Source organism: Panthera pardus, unplaced genomic scaffold (genome assembly GCF_024362965.1).
Source record: "Panthera pardus isolate Hobbes unplaced genomic scaffold, ASM2436296v1 HiC_scaffold_12, whole genome shotgun sequence".
Taxonomy (NCBI): Eukaryota; Metazoa; Chordata; class Mammalia; order Carnivora; family Felidae; genus Panthera; species Panthera pardus.
In genome coordinates, this window is record NW_026526677.1 from 93,076,595 (window position 1) to 93,103,189 (window position 26,595).

Genomic DNA, 26,595 nt, shown 5'->3' on the forward strand with positions numbered 1-26,595 from the left:
TATACCCAGACAGGAAGGAGATTTTTCAATGCTGCCAAGTTTTATCCTAGACAACATTTTTTTAATGTTTATTTATTTTTGAAAGAAAGAGACAGAGACAAAGTGCGAGTGGGGGATGGGCAGAGAAACAGGAAGACACAGAATCCAAAGCAGGCTCTAGGCTTTGAGCTGTAAGCACAGAGCCCCACACAGGGCTCAAACCCACAAGCAGTGAGATCATGACCTGAGCCCAAGTTGGACACTTAACCAACTGAGCCACCCAGGCACCCCCTAGACAACATTTGTTTTAATGTTTATTTATTTTTGAGAGAGAAGGCACATGTGAGTAGGAGAGGGGCAGAGAGAGAGGGAGAGAGAGGATCTGAAGCAGGCTCTGTACTGACAGCAGAGAGCCCGATGCGGGGCTCAAACTCCCGAACTGTGAGATCATGACCCAAGCCGAAGTCAGACGTTTAACTGACTGTGCCACCCAGGTGTCCCTAAACGACATTTTTAATAGTAATCCAAATTATATACAAAAAAGTTTATCAAATGTGCTAGGATACTAATGTCATAGGGGAAAGAATCAAGACTTTAACAATAAATCTAATAGGCTGGAATCTAGTACTCTAGAAAACTAACAAGATAAAATTGAAATAAATGTAAAGTTCTATATTTAGATTTCAAAAATAAATTGCACATAGGATAGAGATTTCACTTGGCAGTAATAAATGTGCAGAAGAGTTAGAAGCTTCAGTTAATCATAAGCTTTAAAAGCAAACAGTGAGATGTGACCAGTAACATTCTAAGGACACTGGAGTCCCTGATGGTTGTGGAGTGTCCAGCTCAAAAGAAGCAGTAAGAGTGCCACTGTACTCCAAGCTTATGTGATGCATTATGAGGAATTCTAGCACCAGATTCTAAATACACCACAGTTCAAGTCCAGCCTAAAAGCAAACAAACAAATCACAGTTCATCCAAATCGCTGTGACCAGGAAGGTAAAGGAGTCTAGAAACAATGAAATGAAACAAGAACAGAAGAACTCTGTGTGTGCTTTACTTGGGAAGCTAAAAACTAAGGGAAGGTTTCATTGGTATCTTCAAATATTTTAGAAGTGGCCTTTTATATGTTGCTACAAATGGCAAAGCTAGACACAGTGAGTAGGAAATATGAGGAGGCCGAGTTTGGCTCAGTGTAAGAAAGAACTTTGTAAGATTTACAGCCATCCAACAATCATGGGGGCAGCCTTGGGAGGTTGACAGCTCTCCAACCCTGAACATATTCAAGTGGAGGCCAGATAACTAAGTAAATATCTATATGACACTTACAGAAGAGATGGTTTATATATACAAAATATAAATACCTTCCCTTGTGAAATCTCTCAGTGGCTCATCAGAATCTGCACGATGTCTAAATTCCTCACCATGTCATACAAGCCCTTCATGACACAGATCCCAGTGACCTCCCCCCTTCATCTTCTGCTTTTACCCACCTCCCATGCCTTCAGCCCCAGCCCATCCCATACCACGGACACTCTGAACTCCTCACCTGTCACCTATTTGCTATTCTCTCTCATACTGCTAAATATTTGCATGTGCCATTCTTTGTGCCCAGAACCCTCTCCTTCTTATCCTCTGCGGCTAATTTCCAGTCATCCATAAAGACCCAGTTCAAGTATCAACCTTCCCTGACTCCTCTATATACTGCCCTATACTTAGGAAGCACCCCATATTTCCCTCTGATGTAGCCTTTATTGCACGGAGCATTTTTTCTTGTTTGTCTCAAACAACAGAATGTGAACAATTTGAAGAAAAAGACTATGTCTCATCTCCGTACCTCCCATTTCTAGAACACTGCCTGATGGAGGGCAGATGTTCAGTTTTGGAAGTGAATTGCATCAGGCCTTTATTCCTTAGGTCAAAACATGACCAAAGGGTCAGGCAGAATGTAGAGTTTACTAAATAGGCAATCATCGTCAGAAACAGAGGGTTTAGAGAAATGACCAATTCTGGGAATGGCCATCTTTCTCAACCGTGGACCACCTAAATAATTACACATTGTGCTTTCTTCTTCTTTAAGGAATCTGGCTTCACTGTCTTCATTCCTCAAGCCTCCTGCCCTTTGTCACTCCCTTTCTTTCTTCTCCTTGTCCCCCCACTTAACATACTCCCTGACTCTCCTATCTCAACTGGGGGAATATTTTGGCAAAGCAATCAAAGAACCAATTCTATTTATCATCATTTATTTATTAGATTAACTTAAATCACATCTACTGCCCTCAGGGCCTCTGAGTTTGTGTAGCAAACTCATGTTAATATTTTCTATTGAGGATAGTTTGGCATGGTGCCCCAAAGGTTAGCAAAACACGGTTCTGGGGCAGAAAATCCCAGAGCTGAAATCCTCAAGGCTTCTCTTCCTCCTTAAGGACAGGGGTTCTTGCCAACAACAACAAAAAAATGTGGAATATTTATGAGACTACCCTTTCAAGCTGGGCCATACCTAGGTATTTCTGTGGCTTCTCAGAGAACTATATTCCTAATCCTGACTTACCTCTTAGATGTCCTTCCTAAGTAGTAGGTCTTTCAACCCCGGAACCCAGCACCAATCTATAAAAAGCCTTTCAATCTGAGTAGCTGAGAGCTCAAATAAGATTTGTGTTCATATTTCAAAATCCCTCCATTCTGGCCATCTCCTCTCACTCAGAGCCTAAGAACTTGTGACTACACTGCCTGCAGCCTCAGCTTGACCCTGTTCTGAAATGCCCTGATGGAACAGACTGAGTGTTCACTGGAGGTTCAGTGATGTCAGCCCAACCGGAGCATTTTTCAGCTGCTTCTTGGGCACAGTGAACTTTCTCTCTTGTAAGGAAGCATGGGGCTCAGGCCTGTCATGGGCTGTAACAATGCCTCAAGACATCTGCTAATCCAGAAACCCCATGGTTCTTCTAATACTCTCACACTTGCCCATAAAGCATCGTGGGTTTCCTTCCCCCACCCACCAAATGTTCCTGTACAGGCTCCAGCTGAGTTTTGCCGTATATATCCACCCAGCAGCTGCCTGGTATGTGCCTCTCGGGCTGCCGGCCTCTCCTCCTTCACAAGAGTTGAGGAAATCAGAACTCACGGAATCCTTCTCTTGCTGGTTGGTCGCTTTACGTCAGCTCCGCAGAGAGAATGGCTGGACTGTGAACCCAGAGGCTAGGGCCAGTGGCAACAGTGGTAACAGCTCTTCCTGCTGTTCGATGCTCTGTAGCCTCCTCTCAGTCTGTAGGAGAACAAAGGGACATTAAACTCCACCTTATCATCACCCTTGGCACTCTCCAGGAGAGGATGCCAGTTTACAAAGAACAAAGAAATCCACGCCCACGAGAGACGAGGAGAAATGGAATGAGCCTTCTCACTCCAACTCTGGGGAGGAATCACCAAAAGCTGGTTAAGGGCTTGGTATGATGGAATCAGGCCTCATTCTGACCACAGATTGTACTGACTAGTATTTGGCATACTCCTGTTGTTGTTTTTTGGCAAGTCAGATCAAGTCGCCCCTCTGCTCAAAAATCCTCCAAATGCTTCCCATGTCACTCAGGGGAAAGCCCGGGCCCCACAAGGCCTCCTGCAGACCTCCCCCCCACCCCCCAGGGCCTTTTGTCTGCTTGGGCATTGGCTCTTCACTCTCTCACTTCCTTCAGGTCGCTGCTAAGACATCACCTCAGCAGAGAGGTCTTCCTTTACTACCCTGTGTAAAATAACACCCCTCAACCTACACACCCCTTCATTATTCTTTATTCCTGTATCCTCCTTTTCATCCTCATAGCACTTGAAACCAGCAGGTATTTTACATGTTTATTTGTTGCTTATCTGGCTTCTCCCATTAGAATGTAAGTGCCATGAGAGCAGGGACTTTTTTGTGCATTCTTTATCCCCTCAGGCTGCAACAGTGCAAGCCATCGGTAAACTCAGTCTAATTTGCAGATGAATGAACACACGAATGAATGGCCCTACCCTTAGGCATCCGTACTAATGACATATGATCACTTGCCTTGAGCCAATAGGTAGGCACTGCCCTACCAGGAAACAGAGCCTCTTGCCCTTTAGCCCAGCTACTCCCCTATTTTCCAGAACTCCAGCTTTTCAAATGATTACTAGCATAATCCGAATTCAACGGCCCCTCTGCCAACCAGCCTCTTCCTGTTCTTCAGCTTAAGAAACAGACCTTAGAACTCCTCCAGCATGAAAAACCTTCCCAAGTATCAAACAAGCCAAACGGACCCCATCTTTAGGCAGCTGAATACACTAAAACATTTAATTTGGTACTTCTTTTTTTTTTTTTTTTAATGTTTATTTATTTTGAGAGAAAGCACAAGCAGGGGAGGAGCAGAGAGAGAGGGAGACAGAATGTGAAGCAGGCTTCAGGCTTTGAGCTGTCAGCACAGAGCCTGACACAGGGCTCGAACTCATGAACTGCGAGATCATCACCTGAGCTAAAGTCAGACACTTAACCGACTGAGCCACCTAGGCGCCCCTAATTTGGTATTTCTTTCTTTTTTTTTTTTTTTTTTAAGTATTTTATTTATTTTTCAGAGAGAGAGACAGAGTATGAGGGGCAGAGAGGGAGGAAGACACATAATCCGAGGCAGGCTCCAGGCTCCAAGCTGTCAGCACAGGGTCTGACGTAGGGCTCGAACTTGTGAACCACGAGATCATGACCTGAGACAAAGTCAGATACTTAACCGACTGAGCCACCCTGGCACTCCTAATTTGTTATTTCTTAATGTTAAAGCAGGACAACTTCTTCCTTGTATGGGCAAAGCAGTCCTTTTAGAAAGTAGACAAAATACCTGGCTCTCAGTTGCTGAGCCAACAGGTTGAATTTTCTGAGGGACATCTTGATCTGTAACAACAGACAAATAATTCAAAATCAAAAACCTGTTACTTGTCTCATCCATTTCTGAGTCCCACCAAAGAGGGAACTCACCTTCTTCTCTAAACCAGGGGAAGCAGAGGCTTTCACAAGACACAGGGCTACAGTGATGCTGAAGGAAGCTGTCCAGGTTTGCTTTTGATCCTATTGTCTTATTCTGTCTGCTCCCTCCTCTCCCAGAATCCAGGTTTCATAATGTACAGCGGAAAGACATTTAATAAATAAAACGGCCAGATTGCAGCCGTCAGCTCTACACAATGGGGCTGTCGGCATCTTCCGCTCAGCTTCAGCACCCGCTCTCCCGGCTTGCTTCAGCTAAAACAATCCCATTTACTATTTTCATAAAATTAGTTCCTCTGCAGTTTCTATTAATCAGAACATTCTTTGGAGAGAATGATACTGGGATTTCATCACCATCTGAGTTCAATCGTTATGTGAATCTGATGAATTTTTATCACCTCTATGAGCGCCAGAGAAGGTAAAAAAAAACTTGGGTGGGCTGATGTAAGTGGGCACAGAGTTTTTCCCTCGTATCAGCTGAGGTCTCACAGACATTAGAACCCAGATCAGTCTCCCCTGTCACACGTCTGAGTAGCTTTCTGCCCCAAACATGTCTCTTTCTATAGATCTGTAATACTTCTTGGGGTCACGGGCTCTTAAAAATCTTAAGATATGGATACTCCCCCCAGGAAAGCCTACATATGCACATCCACACTAACTGTTGCCATTCCGGGGGACTGTGGACACCCCCCTTCCCTTTCCACACATGCGGTCCATCCACATACTTCAGAGTAATAACTGTGTCCTACGGCTTCTTAACCATCCTCATCTCCCTGAAGAAACTTAGACTGGGGTAGAAACTCAGCCACCTCTGAATTCCTTTGTTGAAGCAGAAAGAGATTTTTTAAAAGAGGAAAAGAGCATGGAAGTGAGAAAGTTTTTCATGACGGTAATACATCTTTTGAGAAATGAGAAAAAAATGAAAAAGAGAAGACACCATCATATTGGCAGAAATAATGAAAGCCCAAGTATCCATAAATTGATCATAGTGCACTGTATTTGTCCAGATGAGACATGAAATCAAAATTTGGAAAGATGTGATGAATTCTCCTTGCCTCCAGAGTATACAACACCTATTCCATCCTAAGAAAGATAAGCTCTACATGGGAAAAGACTCAGCATGGATGAAAGAAACCTTGGGCCAATGGAACCAGGATTCTGGTACTAGCTCTGTTCACTGACTGTATGATTTTAGGCCAAGGAATAACTTATCTCTATCAGTGTTGTTTTTGTTTTGTTTTGCTTTTTATTAACATGATTTCCAAAGTCTGTTTCAGTTCCAACATTCCATGGGACTTGATTCATTAGAGACTTCTAAGACAGTAAGGCTCAAAACATTTTCCTAAGGGCTCAGCAATAAATATTTTACGTTTACGGGACATACAGTCTCTGTATTAATTACTCAGCTCTGCTGTTGTGAAGTGAAAGCCACCATAGATACTGTGCAAACATGCCTGTGTTCCAATACAACCTTACTTATAGACACTGAGACTTGAATTTCATATCATTTTCACACCTTTCTCTTTTTTTCTCCCCCAACCATTTAAAAACATAAAATTCATTCCTAGCTTGCAGGTCTTACAAAAAATAGATGGCAGGTCAGATTGGACCCCCAGATCACAGTTTGCTGACCCCTGGTCTACAGCATCAGGTAAATATTATGAGCTGGAAAACCATGGTGATGATTCTGGATGAGCTTGAAAAGCCAGTAACTTGCGTTCAACAACAGACAATAGTACGGGGGGAAATTTTTGTTTACCCAATTGCCTAATTAGCAGGACAGAACAATAGTCGCTTTTGCGTCTCAGCTAATAACCAACAATTACTTAAGTTTTGGGTACATTTTCAGACCTACAGAAATGCTCACATAATCACACATCAGAAAATGTACATAAAAAAATTCAGGACTCTCTGGAAGAAAAAAAAAAATGACTATAAAATGAACCAGACAACTCTATGTCTTCTCCTGAAATCACTCCTTGCACGCCACATCCTGATGACCTCTTTTTGCTACCCTACCTCTATCAGATAGCATAACAAATGATTTTACACGTTTAAAAAAGAGGAAAATAAGACACTCGTTTTTATTGTTATTGCTCGAGCTTTTTGGTTTGTTTAGGAGGAAAGAAAATTGTAATTAAATGATAGGCATATATCACCTATGTATAAGCACAGTATTAGCAATACATACACAGCAGAGATTTGGAGCCACGTGGAGAGGCACTGTGTAACACTTGACACAGGAGACAATTTGTGAAAAGAGAAAGATTGGATAGTCAAGTAATCAATCTTCTCTAGAGTGAACTTTGATTAAGAGATGGCAAAAGATGGAGTGCTATGGTGACAGCACTTCTCCCAATATCAATGAGAGGTAGATTATCATTATTTAATCAGAAAACTCATACCTTGTCCCAGTTAGGGGTGAAATAGGGATGGGGCTTGCAGGGTAGGTCCCTTGATGGGAGAGAAAACCAAAAATGTTATATCCATTCAGGAAGATGTAAGAGCTTTGGAGGGCCTTCTCAGTCATGTCTTATTCTTAATTTATAATTAAGTCAGCCTAATCAATAGACATAGAAGAAGGTCAACTTTCCCAATCTCAAACTTTTAAACACTCTCTCCCCCAAAATACAAAGAACTGGTCCTGACCAGGTGGTCTAAACAGTGTTCTTTTGGGGGGTGGGAGGGAGGGGAAGGTGGGTGATGGGCATTGAGGAGGGCACCTGTTGGGATGAGCACTGGGTGTTGTATGGAAACCAATTTGACAATAAATTTCACATTAAGAAATAAAATAAACAGTGTTTTTTCCATTATTTGCCTCCACTCTAGCTTACACCAGTCTCCAAATTGTTCCCCAGATACTCAGTCCTCCTCATCTCCATCTCTTTGTTCAGACTATTTTCTCTCCCTGGATTCCCTTCCATCTCTGTTCCACCTTTTCTATTCCTACCCATATGCCAGGACCCAGCATTAGTTCTAACTATACCATGAAGACCCCCATTAACTCCAGCAAAAACAAATTTCCCCCAAATAATGCAAGTGAAGATGTGCTCTGAAAACTACAAAATGCTCTGCAAATATGAAGTATTATTATTATCTTGGGGAGCATTTAAGTTTAGCACGTTATATTTTCTCTAAAAGTGGTTCCTAAGTGTTTCATATGTTGGTGGTGGTAACAACACAACAGCCTGTTAAGGAAGGCAGGAATCACATGGAATTTTTTGCACCCTCAGAGTCCCTACCAGTGCCTAGCTACAATTAACACTCAATTCCAATGGAATGAATTAATTAAAACAATGGCTTTCTTCACCTCAAAGCTTCTCATTGGGCCAGTGGTGATGTTGTTAAACACGTAAGAAGTAGTTGGTTAAGACATACGACTGCAAACGAAACCTTGAAAGTAAATTTGAGACTTACATTCAGTGGAATTCAACCATCTTCTTCCACTTTACTCATAAAGCTATGACCTGGGAGCTAAATTCCCTAAATCACAGATTCAGTGTTCCAAGAATGGTTTGCTTCACGATGTTTCAGAACTTTGTCTCAGGTCAAAGGTTCAGATACTGTAGTTCTCAAATTTGGTATTGTTTGTTTTGATTGTTGTCTGTTTTCGCTTCCTGATTCAGCAGTGGAGCATGCGTCCTCTGTCCTATTTCCTTTGGTTGGCCTGATTTATGGATGTTTTGGTCTAACAGCCATACATAGCTTTGGAGCAAAATCACGGCAAGTTTTAGTCTGCAGTCAGGTAAGTGCAGTTCCAGCTGCCTGGAGGTGTGGCTACAGATTTACTTTATGACCCCGACCTTGCTTCCTCAGTCTGCCCCGTGAGAAAAATGACCCTGGCCATAGTCTACTTCCTAGGGCTGACGGAAGAATAACCCCAAATAAAATAGGGCAAGGTAAGGACAAATGAAAACATGATGCTGTCACAACTTGTGCTTCGGCCTCTGTTCCCTTCGCGGGGTGGGGGTGGGGTTTAGGGACCCTTAATGACTGGGCCTCACCCCACCTCTCCGAGGCCTAATCTGACTTGCCCCCAGAGTCCCGAGCCCCACCCGAACCACTGTGTCGGGGACTGAGATGTCTATCAGAATCCGAAACAGACATTAACGTATAGATTGCCGTACAAATCTCCGGACTTTTCCATGAGGGGAAGAGGTCGCCTTCCTGCGCTACGCAACCTGGCTGTACAGTCTCCATGGTAACAGCGAGGCCGAGAGAAGCAGCTCTCCCTCGCCTGACAACCCGCCCCCAGGCAGGACTGACCAATGGTCCTGTGGGTTACCTAAAGGATAGTATGATTGACAACGGGATGGGACGGGGGCGGAGTCAGGACTGCCTCGACCCAATCTAACTTGAGTCTCGACCAAAAGCACCGACCAATCGGAGGGCGTAAAGAAGAGCGACGTGCCCACCCACCCCGCTCCGCGTTGCCTGGAGGCCCTGTGGACGTAAGCAAATAAGAAGGAAACTGGGCGTTGAAAGAGTGGCGCTGATTAGCGGATCTGGAATCGCCTGGATGAAAACCCACTTGTGATTCGTCGTAAGTAGATCAAAGCCCCTGTGGGCTGGAACTGGCCGGACAGTGAGGTGTGAGTAGGGGACCTGGGAGAAGGAGAGCCAGGTGAGGGGGAGGTGGGAAAAGTGGGGGCGGCTGAGAAGGGAGAATGGCGGAGGCTGGGGCTCAGGAGTATGGAAGAAAGCGTGGGTGGGTGGCTGTGCGTGGACTCTCAGAGCACCCTTACCCTTAACGTAGATCTGGACCCAAGGCCCGGTGGCTAATAAATACTTAATTGGGAAATTAATTAGGAAAGAAGGAATGGTTTAATTTTCATGCTCCTAAGAAAGTGAAATGTCAGTGCCTGATTCCAATACCTTGTGATCGAGACCTTCATCTTTCCAGTCTGGGAGGTAGCTGGGCGTACGTTCTTCAAATGAGACGTGGGGGCGAGGTTTTCCTGCGCCCGTTTGAACCAGCTACAGGGCTGGGGAGAGACGCTAGAGCCCTGGTTCCTGGGGTATTGACGCTCCAGCACTGGGGTGCTGCTGTCCGGAGAGCCCATGGTGATGCAGCTAATAGTCGCTATGGTACCTTCAAGTCCAAACACCACCCAGGAAAGGAGGTGGGAGGACGAGATCTGGATCCATCGATCCCCTTTTTCTCTCAGTGCGTTGAGATGATGTCATATGGATGGCATTTAGGTAGCTCCACGATTGATTTTTCCCAGACTTGCATTCTACTTAATTACAAAGGTGAGAGCATTATCCTAATATATTAAAATTAAAGCCGTAGTGGAATGTTTAATGTAGAAAAATAAATGATACCCGCCCCCCCCCCCCCCCGCATTATAGTTGAAGGTTTGGAAGGCTATAAAGGAAAGGGAAAAGGATTCCTCGAAGAAGGGCCATTCACCCCTGTAATCCCTGTTTTCTGCCTTCAAGGGCTTGAGCCAGTGACAGTCCAGGAATGGGTGAACTACCTATCTCCCACCACCAGCAGCACTAGGGCCAAGTTACCCTCTATGGAATCCACATTTGTATTGAACTGTAAGTCATCTTGTAATGGCCATTATTATTCTCACACATGATTGACAGCGGTGGTGAACAGTGTATTTTTAATCTATAAGGCTGTACATGCAGGGGTCAAGCACCTTAACATATGCCTCTCTGTTTTCTCTGAGAGCTGCATGAAAGGGTATGAAGAACCAATGGTAAATGAATGAGGACTGCACTCTATGTACCTCTAAAAGTTTTGGGCAATCTCTTTCCAAAGAAGGACCTCACAGCATGAGCACAGAGGGGGGAAATTGTCCTCATAACTGTTCTGCTGGTCAGCTACTAAACAGGGTGTTCAAATAGAGACATTATTTTATTCTGATTCTAGTCTACCTGCTTTAAATGCCATAGACTTAGGTAAATGAACTTTGGAAACCAGGTTGGCTAAACCATCCATTCTCCAGGTTTGAAAAAGTCCTAGACATTAATCAAAAACACCATGGTTTTAATCATTTTGCATATTTATAATACATATTTTATTACAAGCATTATTCCCACGCTGAATTTAACAATATAAAATGACTAGATGTTCACTCCTTTCCCATAACAGCACTCTATATGCTATATCCAGCCTTTCCTTTCCAAGCTTAGTGCGAAAATGTATAGATTGGTTATAAAGTGATGAACCTCCTTCTTATTTTTAAATTTTTTTTTTTAATCTTTATTTTTGAGAGAGCGAGAGAGACAGAGTGCGAGTGGGGGAAGGGCAGAGAGAGAGGGAGACACAGAATCCCAAGCAGGCTCCAGACTCCGAGCCATTAGCACAGAGCCGAAACCAGGGCTGCAACCTACGAACCCTGAGATCATGACCTGAGCCGAAGTCAGATGCTTAACCGACCGAGCCACCCAGGCACCCTGTGATGAACCTCATTCCTATAAGAACTTGGGGATATTTATCTCCTTACTTTAAAGCCATGTCCTAAATGGACCCCAATGTCTCATGAACATTTAAGCTTCCATGGGGGATTGAAGCACAATGTTTCTAATAGAACCAGCTTCGGCTACCACTTGCCTGTATTCTAGGTGTTAGAGTTGGTCCAAGTTTTATAGGTTATTTGTGCAGTATCCAAAACAGCAGCAATTAAACTTAACTAGTTACCTTGTTAGGGTAGTACAAGTCAGCTCAGTCAACCAAGCAGGAAACCTGAGTCTTCTCTAACACCTTTTCTCTCCACCCCCTTCCATTTTCACAGGTAAGGCAGGAGTCCAGACCCTCATCATCCCTTACCCAGAGAGTCCCCTATTGGTCACTAATCTCTGGTCTCTGATTTTGATTCATGTGCACTGAGCCACCAGCTACCTGGTTAAAAATTAAGAATTATCTCAAAAATTTCATAAACAGACAATCACACTGGGTAGTGTAATGAATACCTATGCCCTATTAACTGGATTAACAAACATTAACATTTGGGCATCTCGGCTTCAGTTTTTTCTTTTAAATAAATAAAACATCCCAGATTTAATCCTCAGATCCCTTTTGTTCTCTTTTCTGGCCCCATTTGCCTTCCTCCCTTCTTCCCTCCCAGAGGCAAACATTCCTTTGAAATTGTTGTACATCATTCATGCCCATGTATTTGTATTTCTGTGGTATATCTGTACCTTATAAATGATATAAATTGCTTTTTTTAATTTTAAAAATACAAGTAGTGTCATACTGTGGGTTTCATTTTGTAATTTGCTTTTATTACTCAACATTAAAAAAATTTTTTTTAATGCTTATTTTTGAGAGAGAGAGAGGGAGAGAGATTGTGAGCGGGGAAGGGGCAGAGAGGGATACAGAGAATACCAAGCAGGCTCCGCACCATCAGCACAGAGCCCAACATGGGGCTTGAACCCACGAACCGCGAGATCATGACCTGAGCCAAGATCAGTTGGACGTTCAACCAACTGAGCCACCCTGGCGCCCCTCAACATTGTTTTTGAGATACGTTCATATCAATACAGATAGCCAAGTTCATTTATTCTAAGTGTTTCTTATGAGTATAATGTTGTATCCATTCTTATGAGTGTAACATCGTATCCATTCCCTTATTGGTGGACACTTAACGTTTTTTCAGATGTTTTGCTATTATGAAAAAAGCTGCAATAAACATCCCTGTACATGTCTCTTAATGCAAGAGTTTTTCTAGAACAGTGGTTCTCCAAGGGGATGGTACTGCCCTGTTGGTCATTTTGGAATTTGTGAGAGCATACTTGGTTATAATTGTGATTTTGGCAGCATTACTGGGGTTTACAGAGCAGGGTGGGATGCTTGATGTTCTGCAGTGAAGAACTGTCCCGCATCCTGCACAATTTCTGAGTGTCCCACAGGGTAGCCATTTATAATCTGAGCCTAGAGCCTAACTCCATTTTTCATATAAACATTATATATATATATATATATATATATATATATATATATATATATTTTTTTTTTTTTTTTTTTTTTTTTTTTTTTTTTTGGCACAGCTTGCTATAGTAAAATTTCCAGGAATGCAACTCAAATGTAAATCAAGGGGAAATTATACTTACTTGTGTTTTGGAACTTTAACAAGAGTTGTTCATCACTTGAGAAGATCGCATAACCGAAGGCAGCCCAGCTCGTGGTATTTGAGTTGCCATACAACACACCTGCATGAGCCTGCATTTGTAGCTTTTGCGTTCGTGGCGATTCTAAGTTTAGGTGCAAGCATCTGACTGCTGTACTTCATTATGTATTCTAGTGTAGTCAGCCTGAACATTTGTATATTTAAGCATATGCTGCTTTATTATGAATTACTTTCCATTTAAAATTGGCTCGTATAGGATATAAGGTAGAGGTCGAGTATTACTCTTTTCTGATTGGATAATCATTTGTCCCAACACCATCTATGAAATCCTTTACCTGCTGAAGCCAAGCCGACTCTGTCCTGTACAAAGTTCTCATAAATACACGGATCTGTTTCTGGATTCTCTATTTTATTCCGCTGATCCATGTGTCTTTATGCCATATCACACTGTTTTAATTACCTTGGTTTTATAATGTGTCTTGCGGCAGTTGGTAACAAGAAAGGCAAGTCTCCATCCTATTTCTCAAAATTGTTTTCGCTATTCTTGGGCTTTTGCTCTTCCATATGAATTGAGGATCCGTTTTCAAGTTCCATGAGTTCCACAAAAATTTATTTTGAGATTTTGGTTAGAACTGCATTGAACTGATATTGAGATCTTTTAATATTGAACCATTCTGTCCAGGAAGGTAGGTTATTTCTCTGTTCGGGTCTGTTTTGTTACTCTCCTAGGGCCTTTAAAAATATATACCTTTTAATAAAGTTGAACAATTTTTGCTGTAAAAACCATACACACCTTTTTTTGGATTTATTCCTACTTATACACACACATATCTTTCTATTACAAAAGTTTCAAATACATTCAAAAGTATAAAAAATATTAGAGCCAACACTTGTGTACTCATGATCCAGCTTCAACAATTACCCCACGACCAGTCTTATTTCATGTTACCCTCCCCTTCCCTCCTCTCCCTGGATAATTATGAAGTTCCCAGACACAATTTTCTGTTCTCTGTGTTATGTGTATGTATGTATGTGTGTATGTGTGTGTGTGTGTATGTATATGTATATATATAAATGTGGTCACATGGCTAAAAGATGGTGATATATATCTTTTAGGCATGCGACCACAATGTCACCACAGTTTAACAAATAAATAATTATTCCCTAATACCATTGACTATCCAGATACTGGTCAGATTTCCCAAGTTGTGACATTTGGTTTGTTTGAATCAGGGTTCTAATTTCTCCATGTCTTTGTCAACACTTGGTGGTGTTGCCTCCTCCAGAACAAAAAGATAACAGATAATTTAATTTTGAACTGTCCTTTCTCATCCTCCACACAACTGTTCACAAATATTTTAGCTCTACCTTTTTTTTTATTATTGAAGTATAATTGGCCTACAATGTTATATTAGTTTCAGGTATACAACGTATTGAATCACTGTGACTTATTTATTTCATACTGGAAGTTTGTAGCTCCCCAGCCATTCTGGTGGCTATCTAGAGGGATTGCAATTTGGTTTTCATTTGCAAGTTCCTAATGACTAATGTAATTGAGCACCTTTTCACACATTTATTGGCCGTTCATATATCCACTTTAAGTTTCTGAGAGAGAGGTACTAAAATCTCCACTAAATTTGTGGGTCTGTCCATTTATTGCAGTGATTTTGGCTTTATATATTTTGAGGCTTTGTTTGAGATTCACGTTTGTCCTGAGTTGTATCTATTCACTATGCTCTTTGTGAATATTGCTATTAATACCTTTCAAAGCTTTCCATTCTATTTTGCTCGATACTCATTGTTTCAGTAGATTTTTTTAAATTGTGGTTAAAAAACACATAAAATTTACCATCTTAACCATTTTTAAACGTTCAATTAAGTAGTCTTAAGTATATTCACGTTGTTGTGCAACAGATCTCTAGAACTTTTTCATTTTACAGAACTGAAATTCTGTATCCATTGAACAACATCACCCCATTTCCCCTGTCCCCTTGTTTTTGTTTTGTTTGTATTTGCTTTTTCAATCTGTTTATTAGCAGCCTTTGCTTTCCTTGCAAAGAGCTGGTTTAAAAAAAAAAAAAAATCTAAGGGCACCTGGATGGCTCAGTTGGTTAAGCATCTGACTCTTGATTTCAACTCAGTTCATCTCATGATTTGTGGGATCTTAATTCCCTTCATCTATTTCACCCACCCTCCACCTACCTCCCCTAAGGCAACCACCAGTTTGTTCTCTGTATTTAAGAGTCTGGTTTTTTTGTTTGTTTGTTCACTTGTTTTGTTTGTTCAATTCCACATATGGTGACATTATATGTTATTTGTCTTTCTCTAGTTTATTTCACTTAGCATAATCCTCTCTAGCTTCATCCATGTTGTTGCAAATGGCAAGATTTAATTCTTTTTTATGGCTGAGTAATATTCCAGTGTGTGTGTGTGTGTGTGTGTGTGTGTGTGTGTGTGTGTGTGTCACATCTTCTTTATCCATTCATCTATTGATGGACACTTAGGTTGCTTCCATATTTTGGCTACTGTAAATAAATGCTGCAATAAACATACGGGTGCATGTATCATTTCAAATTAGTGTTTCCATTTTTTTTGGGTACATACCCAAATATTAAGTCATACGGTCTTTCTTTCTTTCTTTCTTTCTTTCTTTCTTTCTTTCTTTCTTTCTTTTTTTTTTAGAGTTTATTTATTTTGAGAGGTGAGGAAAGAGACAGCATGAGAGCATGAGCTGGGGAGGGGGCAAACAGGGGAGAGAGAATCCTAAGTAGGCTCCACAGTGTCAGCCAGAGCCCAGGGTGGGGCTCGATCTCCTGAACCATGAGATCATGACCTGAGCTGAGATCAAGCATTGGACACTCAACCGATTGAGCCACCCAGGTGCCCCAGATCATATGATATATCTATTTTTGATTTTTTGAGGAACCTCTGTGCCATTTTCCACAGTAGTTGTACCAATTTGTTTCACCAATAGTGTATGAGGCTTCCTTTTTATCCACATCCTCACCAACACTTACTATCTCTTGTCTTTTTAATCCCAGCCATTCTGGTTAGTGTGATGTCGTATCTCATTGTGGTTTTGATTTGTATTTCCCTGATGATGAGTAATGTTGAGCATCTTCTCATGTGTCTGTTGGCCATCTGTAGGTCTTTTTTGGAAAAATGTTTCTTCATGTCCTCTACTCATTTTTTTTCTTTCTTAAAAATGTTTTTATTTACTTATTTTGAGAGAGAGAGAGAGAGAGAAAGAGCATGAGATGGGAAGGGCAGAGAGAGAGGGAGAGGGAGAATCTCAAGCAGGCTTGTTGTCAGTGCAGAGGCCAGTATGGGGCTCAATCTCATGAACCGTGGGACCATGACCTGAGCAGAAATCAAGAGTCAGAGGCTTAACTGACTGAGCCACCCAGGCGCCCCTACCCAGTTTTTAATTAGAGTGGGTTTTTTGGTGTTGAGTTATAGTTCTTTACATGTTTTGGGTATTAACCCCTAATAGGACATATCATTTGCAAATATCTTCTCCCATTCACTAGGTTGCCTTTTTGTTTTGTTGATAGTTTCCTTTGTTGTACGAAAGCTTTTTATTTTGTCCCAATATTTTCTTTTTGCTTTTGGTTTCCTTGCCTGAGGAGACATATCCATAAATATGTTGCTGTTGTTCTTTGTTTTTAACTCTTCAAAAAGTGTGCCCTTCTTATCGTTACAGAAATCTTTACCATCAATATTTCCCAGTATCCTTCTCACCATTACTTCTTACATCTCATGCCTTCTTTCTTGGTTCATTTTCATGCTTGCTCAGTACACCTATGACAGGTGAGCTCCATTTCAGTCTTTGTATGTCCGAAAACATCTTTACTTTATACCCAGTCTCACAGGAGCCTTGCATGCCGACTTGTGCAGCATCCCTACGGAAAGGTTTCAGTTGTCTCTGCCGGGCTCTTATGGGTTTCTCACTTTTGGACTGGTTTTATGTTGACCTTACTACTTGCGATTCCCATAGCACTTTGGTAGTATGATTTGAACCCCACACCTGCATGTGGTGTGGGATTAGGAATCAGATTCCTCTTGGGTTATTCTTTTTTCATCCATGGCCTGAGGTCCTTGGCCAACTTTCTTCCAACCTAAGTCATCAGCAGATGTTTTAGTCCCTATTTCACAGAGAGGTGAGGCCTTTCAGGGCTTAGCTTTAAGCTTTGATCTTTTCTTATTTTTTCAAATTTTTATTTAAATTGCAGTTAGTTAATGGGGCGCCTGGGTGGCTCAGTTGGTTAAGTGTCCCACTCTTGATTTCAGCTCAGGTCATGATCTCAAGGTTCATGAGTTTGAGTCCTGCATCAGGCTCTGCACTAACAGTGTGGAGCATGCTTGGGATTCTCTGTCTTCCTCTCTCTCTGCCCCTCCCCCACTCATGTACACTGTCTCTCTCTCTCAAAATAAATAAATATTAAAAAAATAAATTCTAGTTAGTTAACATATAGTGCAATATTGGTTTCAGTAGTAGAATTCAGAGATTCATCACTTACATACAACACCCAGTGCTCATTATAAGAAGTACTCTTTTTCATACCCATCACCCATCTGCCCATCCCCCCCACCTCCCTCCATCAACACTCAGTTTGTTCTCTATCATCAAGAGTCTCTTATGATTTGTGTCTATTTCTCTTTTTTCTCCCCCCCCATATGTTCATCTGTTTTGTTTCTTAAATTCCACATGTGAATGAAATCTTACGGTATTTGTCTTTCTCTGGCTGACTTATCATTTCACTTAGCATAATGCACTGTAGCTCCATCCATGTTGTTGCAAATGGCAAGATTTCATTCTTTTTGATGGTTGGGTAATATTCCATCACACACACACACACACACACACACACACACACACACACATCTTCTTTATCCATTCATCAGTCAGTGGACACTTGGGCCTTTCTGTAGTTTGGCTATTATCAATAATGCTGTTGATGCCTTGTCTCATTTTCAGTTCTCTGTATCATGGGTCTAAGACTTCATCTGTCTAGGAGAGGACCACTGCAAAGGTCTGCAGCTGGTTTTGGTACCCTGTAGACCTTTGGGCTCAGCTCCTGCTTACACTCAGGCTTTGAATTACACTTTCATTTATAGCGCTTAAGGATTTTCCTTTATTGCTTCTGAGCTCCACTGTGTATTGAATTCTTTTTGCTCTATTTTGTTAAGCATTTCTATGTGTTCACTGTTGTGTGAGGTACTTTCCCTGTTAGGTCTGTCCAGCATATCGACCAGAAGTTACAGTCATCTTTCTAAAGCTAAGTATGATCCTATCACCCCCTTACTTGATTTCTGTGGACTTGTTAGCACTCCTTCATTTATTCATCCAACAAATATTTCTTGCTCATAACATCAGTGGTGAGAGCTGGGGATACTGTGGTGAGCAAGAAATAATGTCTCTGCCCTCCTGGAGTTCACCATACTGGCTGGAGACACAGAAAGTCAGCCTGTAAACAATAAGTAAAAATGAGAACTACAGTTAGTGAAACGTCCCCTGAAGGAAATAAGGAGTGATGGAGAGCAGTTGTTTGGGGGTTACTTTAGCGAGAGCCGACACGTGAGACCTCTCTGAGGAAGTTACATTTAAAGCTAAAATCAGGAGGATGAGGAGAGGCCAGCAGTGCAAATACTAGAGGGCTTGTTGGGGGCTGGGGGCTAATTCCAGGTAGTGGAAACAGCAAGTACAAGGAGCCAGAGGTGGGGAACACCTGGCAGTTTAGAATTACCAAGATGAAACCATGTGCTCGAATGGGGGTGTGTGTGCCCCAGTTAGAGAGGCAAGTGGGAGCCCAGCCTCATCTGCTGCCACTCCTCTCTCTGCCCACCCCATTCCTACCCGTCATCTTGCCGCACTGATTCTTCCCCAAAGGGGTCTGTGTGAAGTCACCTCCCTGGTAAAGCCCTCCTCACTATCTTAGTTCCCACCGTACCTTGTCTCCTATCACAATATGGTGTGGAGAGCTGTTCACATGGCGGTGTTCTCCAGGGGGCCTGCAGCTTCTGTCACAAGGTATGTCTTATTTACCCTCATGATCCCCAGACTGTGACACAATGCTTTACATGGTAGGCACATAATAGATGTTGATTGAATAAGTGTTTGTTTGGTTTTTTGACAGTTCATGCTTAGGGCTTCCTTTCTGATCTTTCCAATGTCTTTATAACAGAACTTCTCATAGATCATAATTTTTGTGGTATTTAGACCATCAGGGTAAAGAAAACCATCACCTGAGGAGGAATTTATTTGCTTAAGATTTGTCTCTGATCCAGAAGGGGAAGATCGGGGGAGGTGCTATAGAATCAGTGGAGTGGGTCCAATGGTGGCCCCTGAAAAGATTGTGCCCACCTCCTAATCCCTGGAAACTGAATGTGACTTTATGTGGAAGAAGGGTCTGCACAGACATAATTGATGATCTTGAGGATGAGATCAAACCAGATTCTTCAGGGGGACTCTAAATCCACCATAAGTGTCCTCATAAGGGACAGAAGAGGAGGAGACAGAGACACACAGGAGAAGGCCATGGGAAGACGGAAGCAGAGACTGGAGCCATGCAGCCACAAGCCAAGAAATGCCTGGACCTCCAGAAGCTATAAGAGCCAGGAAGCATTCTCCCCTAGAACCTTTGGAGAAAGCTGGGCCTGGCTGACACCTTGATTTCAGACTTCTGGCCTCCAGAACTATGAGAGAACAATGTTTTGTTGTAAGCCACTGGTTTGTAAACACATATCCCTTCACCTTATACCTCAGTTACCTCTTCTGTAACGTGTATAATAATATCTACCTCAGAAGCCTGCTTCCATGATTAAATGAAATATGTGTGTAAGGTACTTAGCAAACTGTGGATGCTCAAAATAGTGGCGGCTCCTCTCTTCTTCATCATCGCTGTCTTTAAGGACTTAGGAGTTTGCTTCCTTTTATGAATAAAAACTCAACCATAGAGTGGGACATTTCTGTCTTGTGACTGTCTGGGGAGTCAAAGCTCACACCACAGACTTGGCCTGAGGGCTTCAACTTCCACATTGGCTCCGTAGTGCTTGACTTGAGTCCTGGTGCCTTCACAGCCCTCTGTTAGCATTTTATATCAAGAGCGAGTTCAGCTTGATGCTGTGGGTTGGGGAAGCCAAACTAGAACTCACATACCAAATTTGAAATGACCCACATGGAGCAAAAAGCAACCTCTCTGTCCTCACTGAAAAGAAAGGTTTGGGGATTTTAAATTTCTAATTCCTGTTGAGGGATTGGACATTCCCAAAGACCCGTACTGATGCATCCTATCACACCAGTCATCAGAAGTTCATCATAATGAGTTTGGACTTTCTGTATTTGTATTTGTGTTTATATGTGTATTTGTATTTGTTTTTGTCTGAACACCATTATAAAAGCAGGGAGTGTGTGGAAGACTGGCAGTACCTGCACACAGAGGGCAGACACTTTATGGTGGTGGGAAGGCCCCAGGGCTGAGCTGGGGTGCAGTGCTTATGCTTCCTTTCTCCCACAGATGGCTGGCACAGTGCTCGGAGTGGGGGCTGGCGTGTTCATCTTAGCCCTGCTCTGGGTGTTAGTGCTGCTGCTGTGTGTGCTGCTGTCCAGAGCGTCCGGTGTAGCGAGGTAAGGCTTTCTCTCCAGCTGAGAGTCCAAGGTAAAAGCAATTAGAAGCGAAATCGCTGATGCTTATTAAACATTTAGAATCCAGAAGACCATTTTTGCAATTACTGGCAGTTTGAATGAATTGTATTTTAACCTGTTGTCATAAGCACTGACTGTATTATTGATGCTTTGAAGCAGAGGTGAGAGAAGGGAAGTGGTGTTTTCTAGTTTTCGCGGTAGAGGAGATGGGGGGACACGAGAGATGAAAAGGAAATCTGCTTTTGCTGCCTGTGAATTTCTTGGGGTGTGTGTGTGTGTGTGTGTGTGTGTGTGTGTGTTTCTTAATTGTTCAGACTTAGGGCACATGCAAGTCCAGTCTTGAGGCTCTAACCTGAGCCTAGGGACACTTCAGGAGCACCAAGGGCTTGGGCTGGCTCTCTCTCGGGCACTGGCCTCAGAACACTGACTTTAACAACACTATAGAGCTGTGCTCTGGCCAGACAGTATCGGTATGAAGCAGCGAACTATGTGATTTACCAAAGTATTCCAGTCTGAAAACAAACTGAGAGATTGAGAAGAGGGGAGGGCTGCTTTGATTTTTCATGATTATGACATTTTTTGCAGAGGCAAAAATTAAAACTACCAATTCCAATTCTTAGGAATTGGGAATTATGGGAATAAATAGGAATGAATCCAGCTGGGGACCTGTCTAGAAAGAAGGGCTTTGGGATGAAGGAGAGACCATTTCTAAATTCGCTGGACAGTGTGGACAGCAGGTCTCTAGGCCTTGTTAATAGACTGAAACTTAGAATATTGGCTCCAAGGAAGAGCCAGTCCAGACCTCACTGATTAGAGAGGAATCTGTAAAGCGTGCTTGTGACATTCTGTCTTTTGACCCCAGGTTCTCTGTCATTTTTGTATTCCTCGGTGCTCTGATCATCACATCAGTTCTGCTGGTCTTCCCTCGAGCCAGTGAAGTCCCAGCCCCAGAGGTCGAAATGAAGGTAAAACTATTGGTTTTATTTTGCCCTCCTGAGTTATAACTCTTGCTTCTCTCAGTCTAGACCTCCATCCTGCCCTGAGGTGTTCCCCAATGTCAGGTCGGCCGACATGTGTTAGAAGTGTAAAGTTAAAACAAAGGTGGGGAAAGCCGAGAGGGAGTTTTAAATTCCCCTCTCCTTCCACCCAGACTGGGAATCTCACTCTGATTCCCACGTGCAAGACCACTGGGCAGTTATTTGCCTGATTGGAGTGCATCCCCACTGTGCATCGAGTTGAACAAGCAGTGTATCCAAAAGCCACCTGATCCTGTGGGGCTGGAGAGGAGGCCCTGAGTTAGGAACAGGAACAGGGCCTGGCCCTGAAATGAAAGCATCCTCATCCTGGTAGTCTGGGCTCAGGAAGTCGGATCCTGGCCAAAGTGTATGCAGTGCCCTCGGGGTTGCCCTCCCCGTGTTTGATTTTCTCCACTTGTGATGTGAAGAGAGTACTTTCCATAGAGATCAGTGGGGAAAGAGAATTTCTGTGGAAAGCAGTAATTGTAGAGACAGGTGAATTCAGTACTGACAGTAGTCTGGGAGATCAGCTGGCCCTAGTTCCTGGAACACCATCCGCCAGCACCCACCTCTCTAGGGGGCTTGTTAACCTCTCTCTCATAGCCCTTCTCTGGAGACCCCACCTATTCTAGTCCATTCTGGGCTGGGGCTCTGACTTTACCCTCAGATCTTGGTAATGGCATTGACTTCCTACCTCCCATCTACCTTCTAGCAGCTCCTCCCAGCCCCCCATTTTCATTTTTAAAGTGGTAATAATAGCTAATATTGTTTAAGGGGTTACTGTGCGTGAGGTTGTTTGCTAAACACGTTGTTTGCATGATCTCACTTAAACCTTAAGACAAGCCTAAATAGTATGAAGTAGGTGCTGTTATTATCCCCATTTTATAGGTAAGGACACTGAGGCTATAAGAGGTTAAAGTAACTTGCCCAAGGTCATACATATATGGGAAGAGGCAGAGCAAGGATTCAAGCTGAGGTCTGTCTGCAAAACCTTCATTGTTGGGGACTCAACAGAATATTGGGGGCCATCCCAGAGAGTTCATGGGTGAGTATTTGACACCAGACAACAGTACACAAAATTATACAACTTCTGAACTAAAATTGGAACACATTTCTAACTCTATCTAGGACTAGTCCCGGCAAAAGGGAGGCAATTTGCACTGAAAAGTCCAAGGAACATAATACCACACAAATTTAAGGAATTGTTTCCATACACCTCAGGTGTTTATCAGCATTTGAAAACCACCCTGTCAGTGTAAGTACCACGTGTGGGAGCCAGGAATAGACTCCCACCTCCATTTCCCTGTCTGAAAGGGAGAGAGTGATGAAGGCAACTATATTTCTGGATTGCTGCAGATGTGAATATTCGAAGAAGGACACAGAGCAAACACTGTTTCGAATTTAATCCCTCTATCCTCTGTCATAGGAGTTTCAGACCCAGGAGACAAGAATGAGGTTTGAGCAAAATATGTCCGTCAGCGTGGCCAGCAGAATTGGTGTTCTCATTTTCAGGTTTTGAGAACTGGCCCCTGCAGCAGCCTGGCTCAATACTGTATCAATAATACATGACCTGGGCCTTCTGCACCCAAGGCCTGCTAATTGGCTAATTAAAAAGTGAAACGTGTCAAACGAGCAAACATGTAGCCCGCAAGAGACTTGTTCAGTACTGGAGCCAAGGTCAAAGTTATGTTAAAGCTGTTTTATCAAACTGACCTTTGTTGTAAGTTGGCTGTTGGGGTAATCTCTGGAGCGGCCCTTTTCTTCTTGGTATCTTTGGATCTCAGCAATCAGAGCAGCACTAGGACTTGACAGGTACTTTGTGTATTGCCACTGTATTAGTTTCCTATTGCTGCTGTAACAAATCAGCAACTTAGGTTTGCAACACAGATGTACTGTCTTACAGTTCTGTAAGTTAGAAGTCCAAATGCAGCCTCACTGCGCTAAAATCAAGGGGTTGGCAGGGCTGTACTCCTTCCTGGAGGTTCTGGGGAAGAATCTGTCTCTTTGCCCTTCCTAGCTTCTAGAGTCCACCCTTGGCTAGTGGCCCCCTGGCTCCATCTTTAGAACCAGCAAGGTAACATCCCACTGACTCTACTTCCATCTTGACATCTCTTTCTTTGACCTTCTCTTCCACCTCGCTCTTCCATGTTTAAGGACCCATGTGATTAGACCGGGCCCACCTGGATTGGATAACTCAGGCTAATCTCCCTATTTTAAGGTCAGCCAATCAGCAACCTTAATTCCTTTGCCATGTAATCTAACATATTCACCATTTCTGGAGATTAGGATGTAGACATTTTTGGGTCACTATCCTGTCTACCTCCATTGCCTTTCAAGTATTTGCGATTCTATTCCCTTTGGGAAGCTGTGAAATCACCCTGTCATTTGGTTCATATTCCCTCTCCATTAGATCGATAAATTCAGTTGTTTTTTCCTGTCCCAATTTAAGCACCACCATTTGGGTCTGGGGAGAGTAGAGCCCTGGCAGTGGACAGTGGACAAGTGGGCAGAGCCAACTCTGAAGTGTAGGTTTTGTCAGCAAAGACCAACAGCTTTGGGGCCTCAAGTATGACTGGTTGCCAGACAGCCAACTGTATGATTAGGGCACGTTATTTATCCTGTAAGGATTTTAGTGTCTCAGGCAAAAGGCCATTTAACCTAACCCTTGGAGTACTGGGTTATGAATGTTAGGGTTCAGGACACTTCTGATGAAAATTTTCAAGAATCACCTTTCCATTTTGAAAATGAGCCCTCCTGAAACAGCAGCAGGTTGATGAGTTGGGGGCTTCGATCTTGGATACAGGGGGGTTTATTATGCTGTTATATTTTTATATATATTTAAAATTCTCCATAATAAAAAGTTAACAACAACAAAAATGAGACTTTCTAAGACCAAGGAAGCAAGCTTCTCATGAACTCCTTCAGATAACTGATTTCAGAACATAAAAGAGCTCATCTAAGGTCTTTGGAGTGTTTATGAAACCTCCTATATCGAGCCTTTTTTTTCCCCCCTGTACTTCATTAATCTTTTCTTTATCTTGTATTTCCAGCTCAGGGAGTTATTTCCCAACCATTTACAGAAGAGACTCAGATCAGGATGTTTCTGGAAGTCACAAATACAAACAGACTCTGGGCCCATTCATCAAAGATTTCAGATGAGCACAACCAGGGTGCTGAAGTGATAGTAATTTCCTTTTTGATGTTTCTTTCTGCAGATTGTGGATTCCTTTTTCATTGGCCGCTATGTCCTGCTGGCTTTCCTCACTGCTGTCTTCCTTGGAGGCCTCTTTTTGGTTCTCATTCATCATATCCTGGAGCCAATCTATGCCAAACCACTGCGGTCCTACTGAGCACTATTCAAGAAAGCCAAGACCTGTTCTGTCCTTCGCTTTTGATGTCATTAATGAGCAGAAAGGTACTGTTCAGAGCCTTGTTTTGACAGCCTTCATGCCTTAAGATCAGAGAAATATCCATTCATGACTAGGATAAATCTCTTGAATCCTGGATTCCAAAAATGGGGTTGCAAAATTGGCCCTGCAGAGGCGATTCTCACCATCTTCCGAGGGATACTGCTATCTTCTTAGCACTTGTTCCTCAGGTTTTCTGTTTTGACAGGGAAATAAAGATAGTGATGTGCTTCTGGTAGATTTTCAATCAAGACATCATTAAGTGGATTTTGGGAAAAGGAGCACTTTGGCTTCCCCTGTCCAGTAGACAGAAGAATCTCATCCTCTTGATAATACACAAGATTCTTAGTTACAAGGTTGGGATCATTTGGAAAGGAAAGGCACTCCAAGTTCGAAAGCTTATTTTAATGTGATGAGTTGGAAGACTTACCCAGATGTTGGTTGTTGACCAGTGTGCATATGGTGTCACAGAATCTATACAAGCAATGGGTGTCATTTCTCTCTGCTATAATAAAGCAATAAACAACCGAAGGACCGACTTTCACCTCAGACTCTTGGCCAAGACTTTCTCAGTCTATATTCTATATTTCAAGTTTGCTTGGGGATTAGAAGAAGGGTATGGAAATGTTGACTGTTTGTCTTGTTTCTGTGGATCTCTGGATTCTTTCAGGATTTGGTAGCCTTTGTGTGCCTTCTTTAATTACTATAAAGTCCATTTTGGATTATTATCATTTCTTTTCATCTTTGTAGCTCTTTCTGCAAAGCTGGTAAGAAATGTATGTTCCTAGGAATAGATACAACTCTATGCCTATCTGAAATCCTAGATCACCCAAGATTTGTCATTAAATGGAGGGGCTCTGGGCTGTTTCTACTTTGGAAGGCTCTCCTGACTCCCTAGAACTAAATGAAGAAGGATCTTCTGACTTAAAATTAAGAACCAGAAAACAAGTTGGAAGGAGAACTTTGAGCACGTACTTTATGCCAATATGACACTAGTTACCCTGAAACCCAATTTATTTAAATTTTAGGTTTAAAGATTATATATATAATATATATGTTATATATGTAATTATTATAGATTATTATCTATTTTTATCATTCCATTTTAAAGTAGAAAAAAATTAAGGCTTAAGGAGATGAACTAACTTGCCCAGGCATCATATAACATCCAGTGTGTGTGCCCAGGCGTAACAGACTCCAGGGCCTGTCTCTGGACTGAAAAGAAAACACGCTGAGCTTTGTGGGACTTTGAGAGCTTGAGGAAGTCAGGGCCACATCTCCTTCACTTTCTCTCCTGGATCCTCTTGTCAGTGTAGAGAAGATCCAATCCACCACCCCAGTGGGGGCTAAGTTCTAAGTTAAAAGAGGAGAGAATGGGTGACTTTTGGGAGTCATGGGCTGGTGAGGGCCAGATATATTTATTTCTGCATTTGAACTGTATCTTATTCAGTTCAGAAAACCTTTGCAGATAAGGCTTTGCCATAGA

The 26,595-nt window shown here is 42.5% G+C and overlaps 1 protein-coding gene across 5 annotated transcripts; it reads left to right on the top strand.

Annotated features, from left to right (window-relative positions):
* The first annotated feature begins 9,401 nt into the window (after window positions 1–9,401).
* TMEM218 (transmembrane protein 218) lies at window positions 9,402–25,658 on the top strand. 5 transcript variants are annotated; one of them, XM_019433419.2, is made up of 4 exons: window positions 9,402–9,500; window positions 20,559–20,668; window positions 21,549–21,651; window positions 24,918–25,658. In XM_019433419.2, exons 2-4 carry the CDS (start codon window positions 20,559–20,561, stop codon window positions 25,050–25,052), a joined length of 348 nt encoding a protein of 115 aa, XP_019288964.1. In that variant the 5' UTR covers window positions 9,402–9,500; the 3' UTR covers window positions 25,053–25,658. The 5 variants fall into 5 exon arrangements, with proteins under 5 accessions (XP_019288964.1, XP_019288962.1, XP_019288963.1 ...); XM_019433417.2 differs by having other exon boundaries at window positions 9,497–9,581; XM_019433418.2 differs by having other exon boundaries at window positions 9,498–9,549.
* Window positions 25,659–26,595: the final 937 nt, after the last annotated feature.

Excerpts from the sequence above, each read along its gene's own strand:
- TMEM218 (XM_019433419.2), top strand. The coding sequence starts at position 20,559 with ATGGCTGGCACAGTGCTCGGAGTGGGGGCTGGCGTGTTCATCTTAGCC. Across the intron at positions 20,669-21,548 it reads AGAGCGTCCGGTGTAGCGAG|GTTCTCTGTCATTTTTGTAT; the intron begins GTAAGGCTTTCT and ends TTTTGACCCCAG. Across the intron at positions 21,652-24,917 it reads CCCCAGAGGTCGAAATGAAG|ATTGTGGATTCCTTTTTCAT; the intron begins GTAAAACTATTG and ends TTCTTTCTGCAG.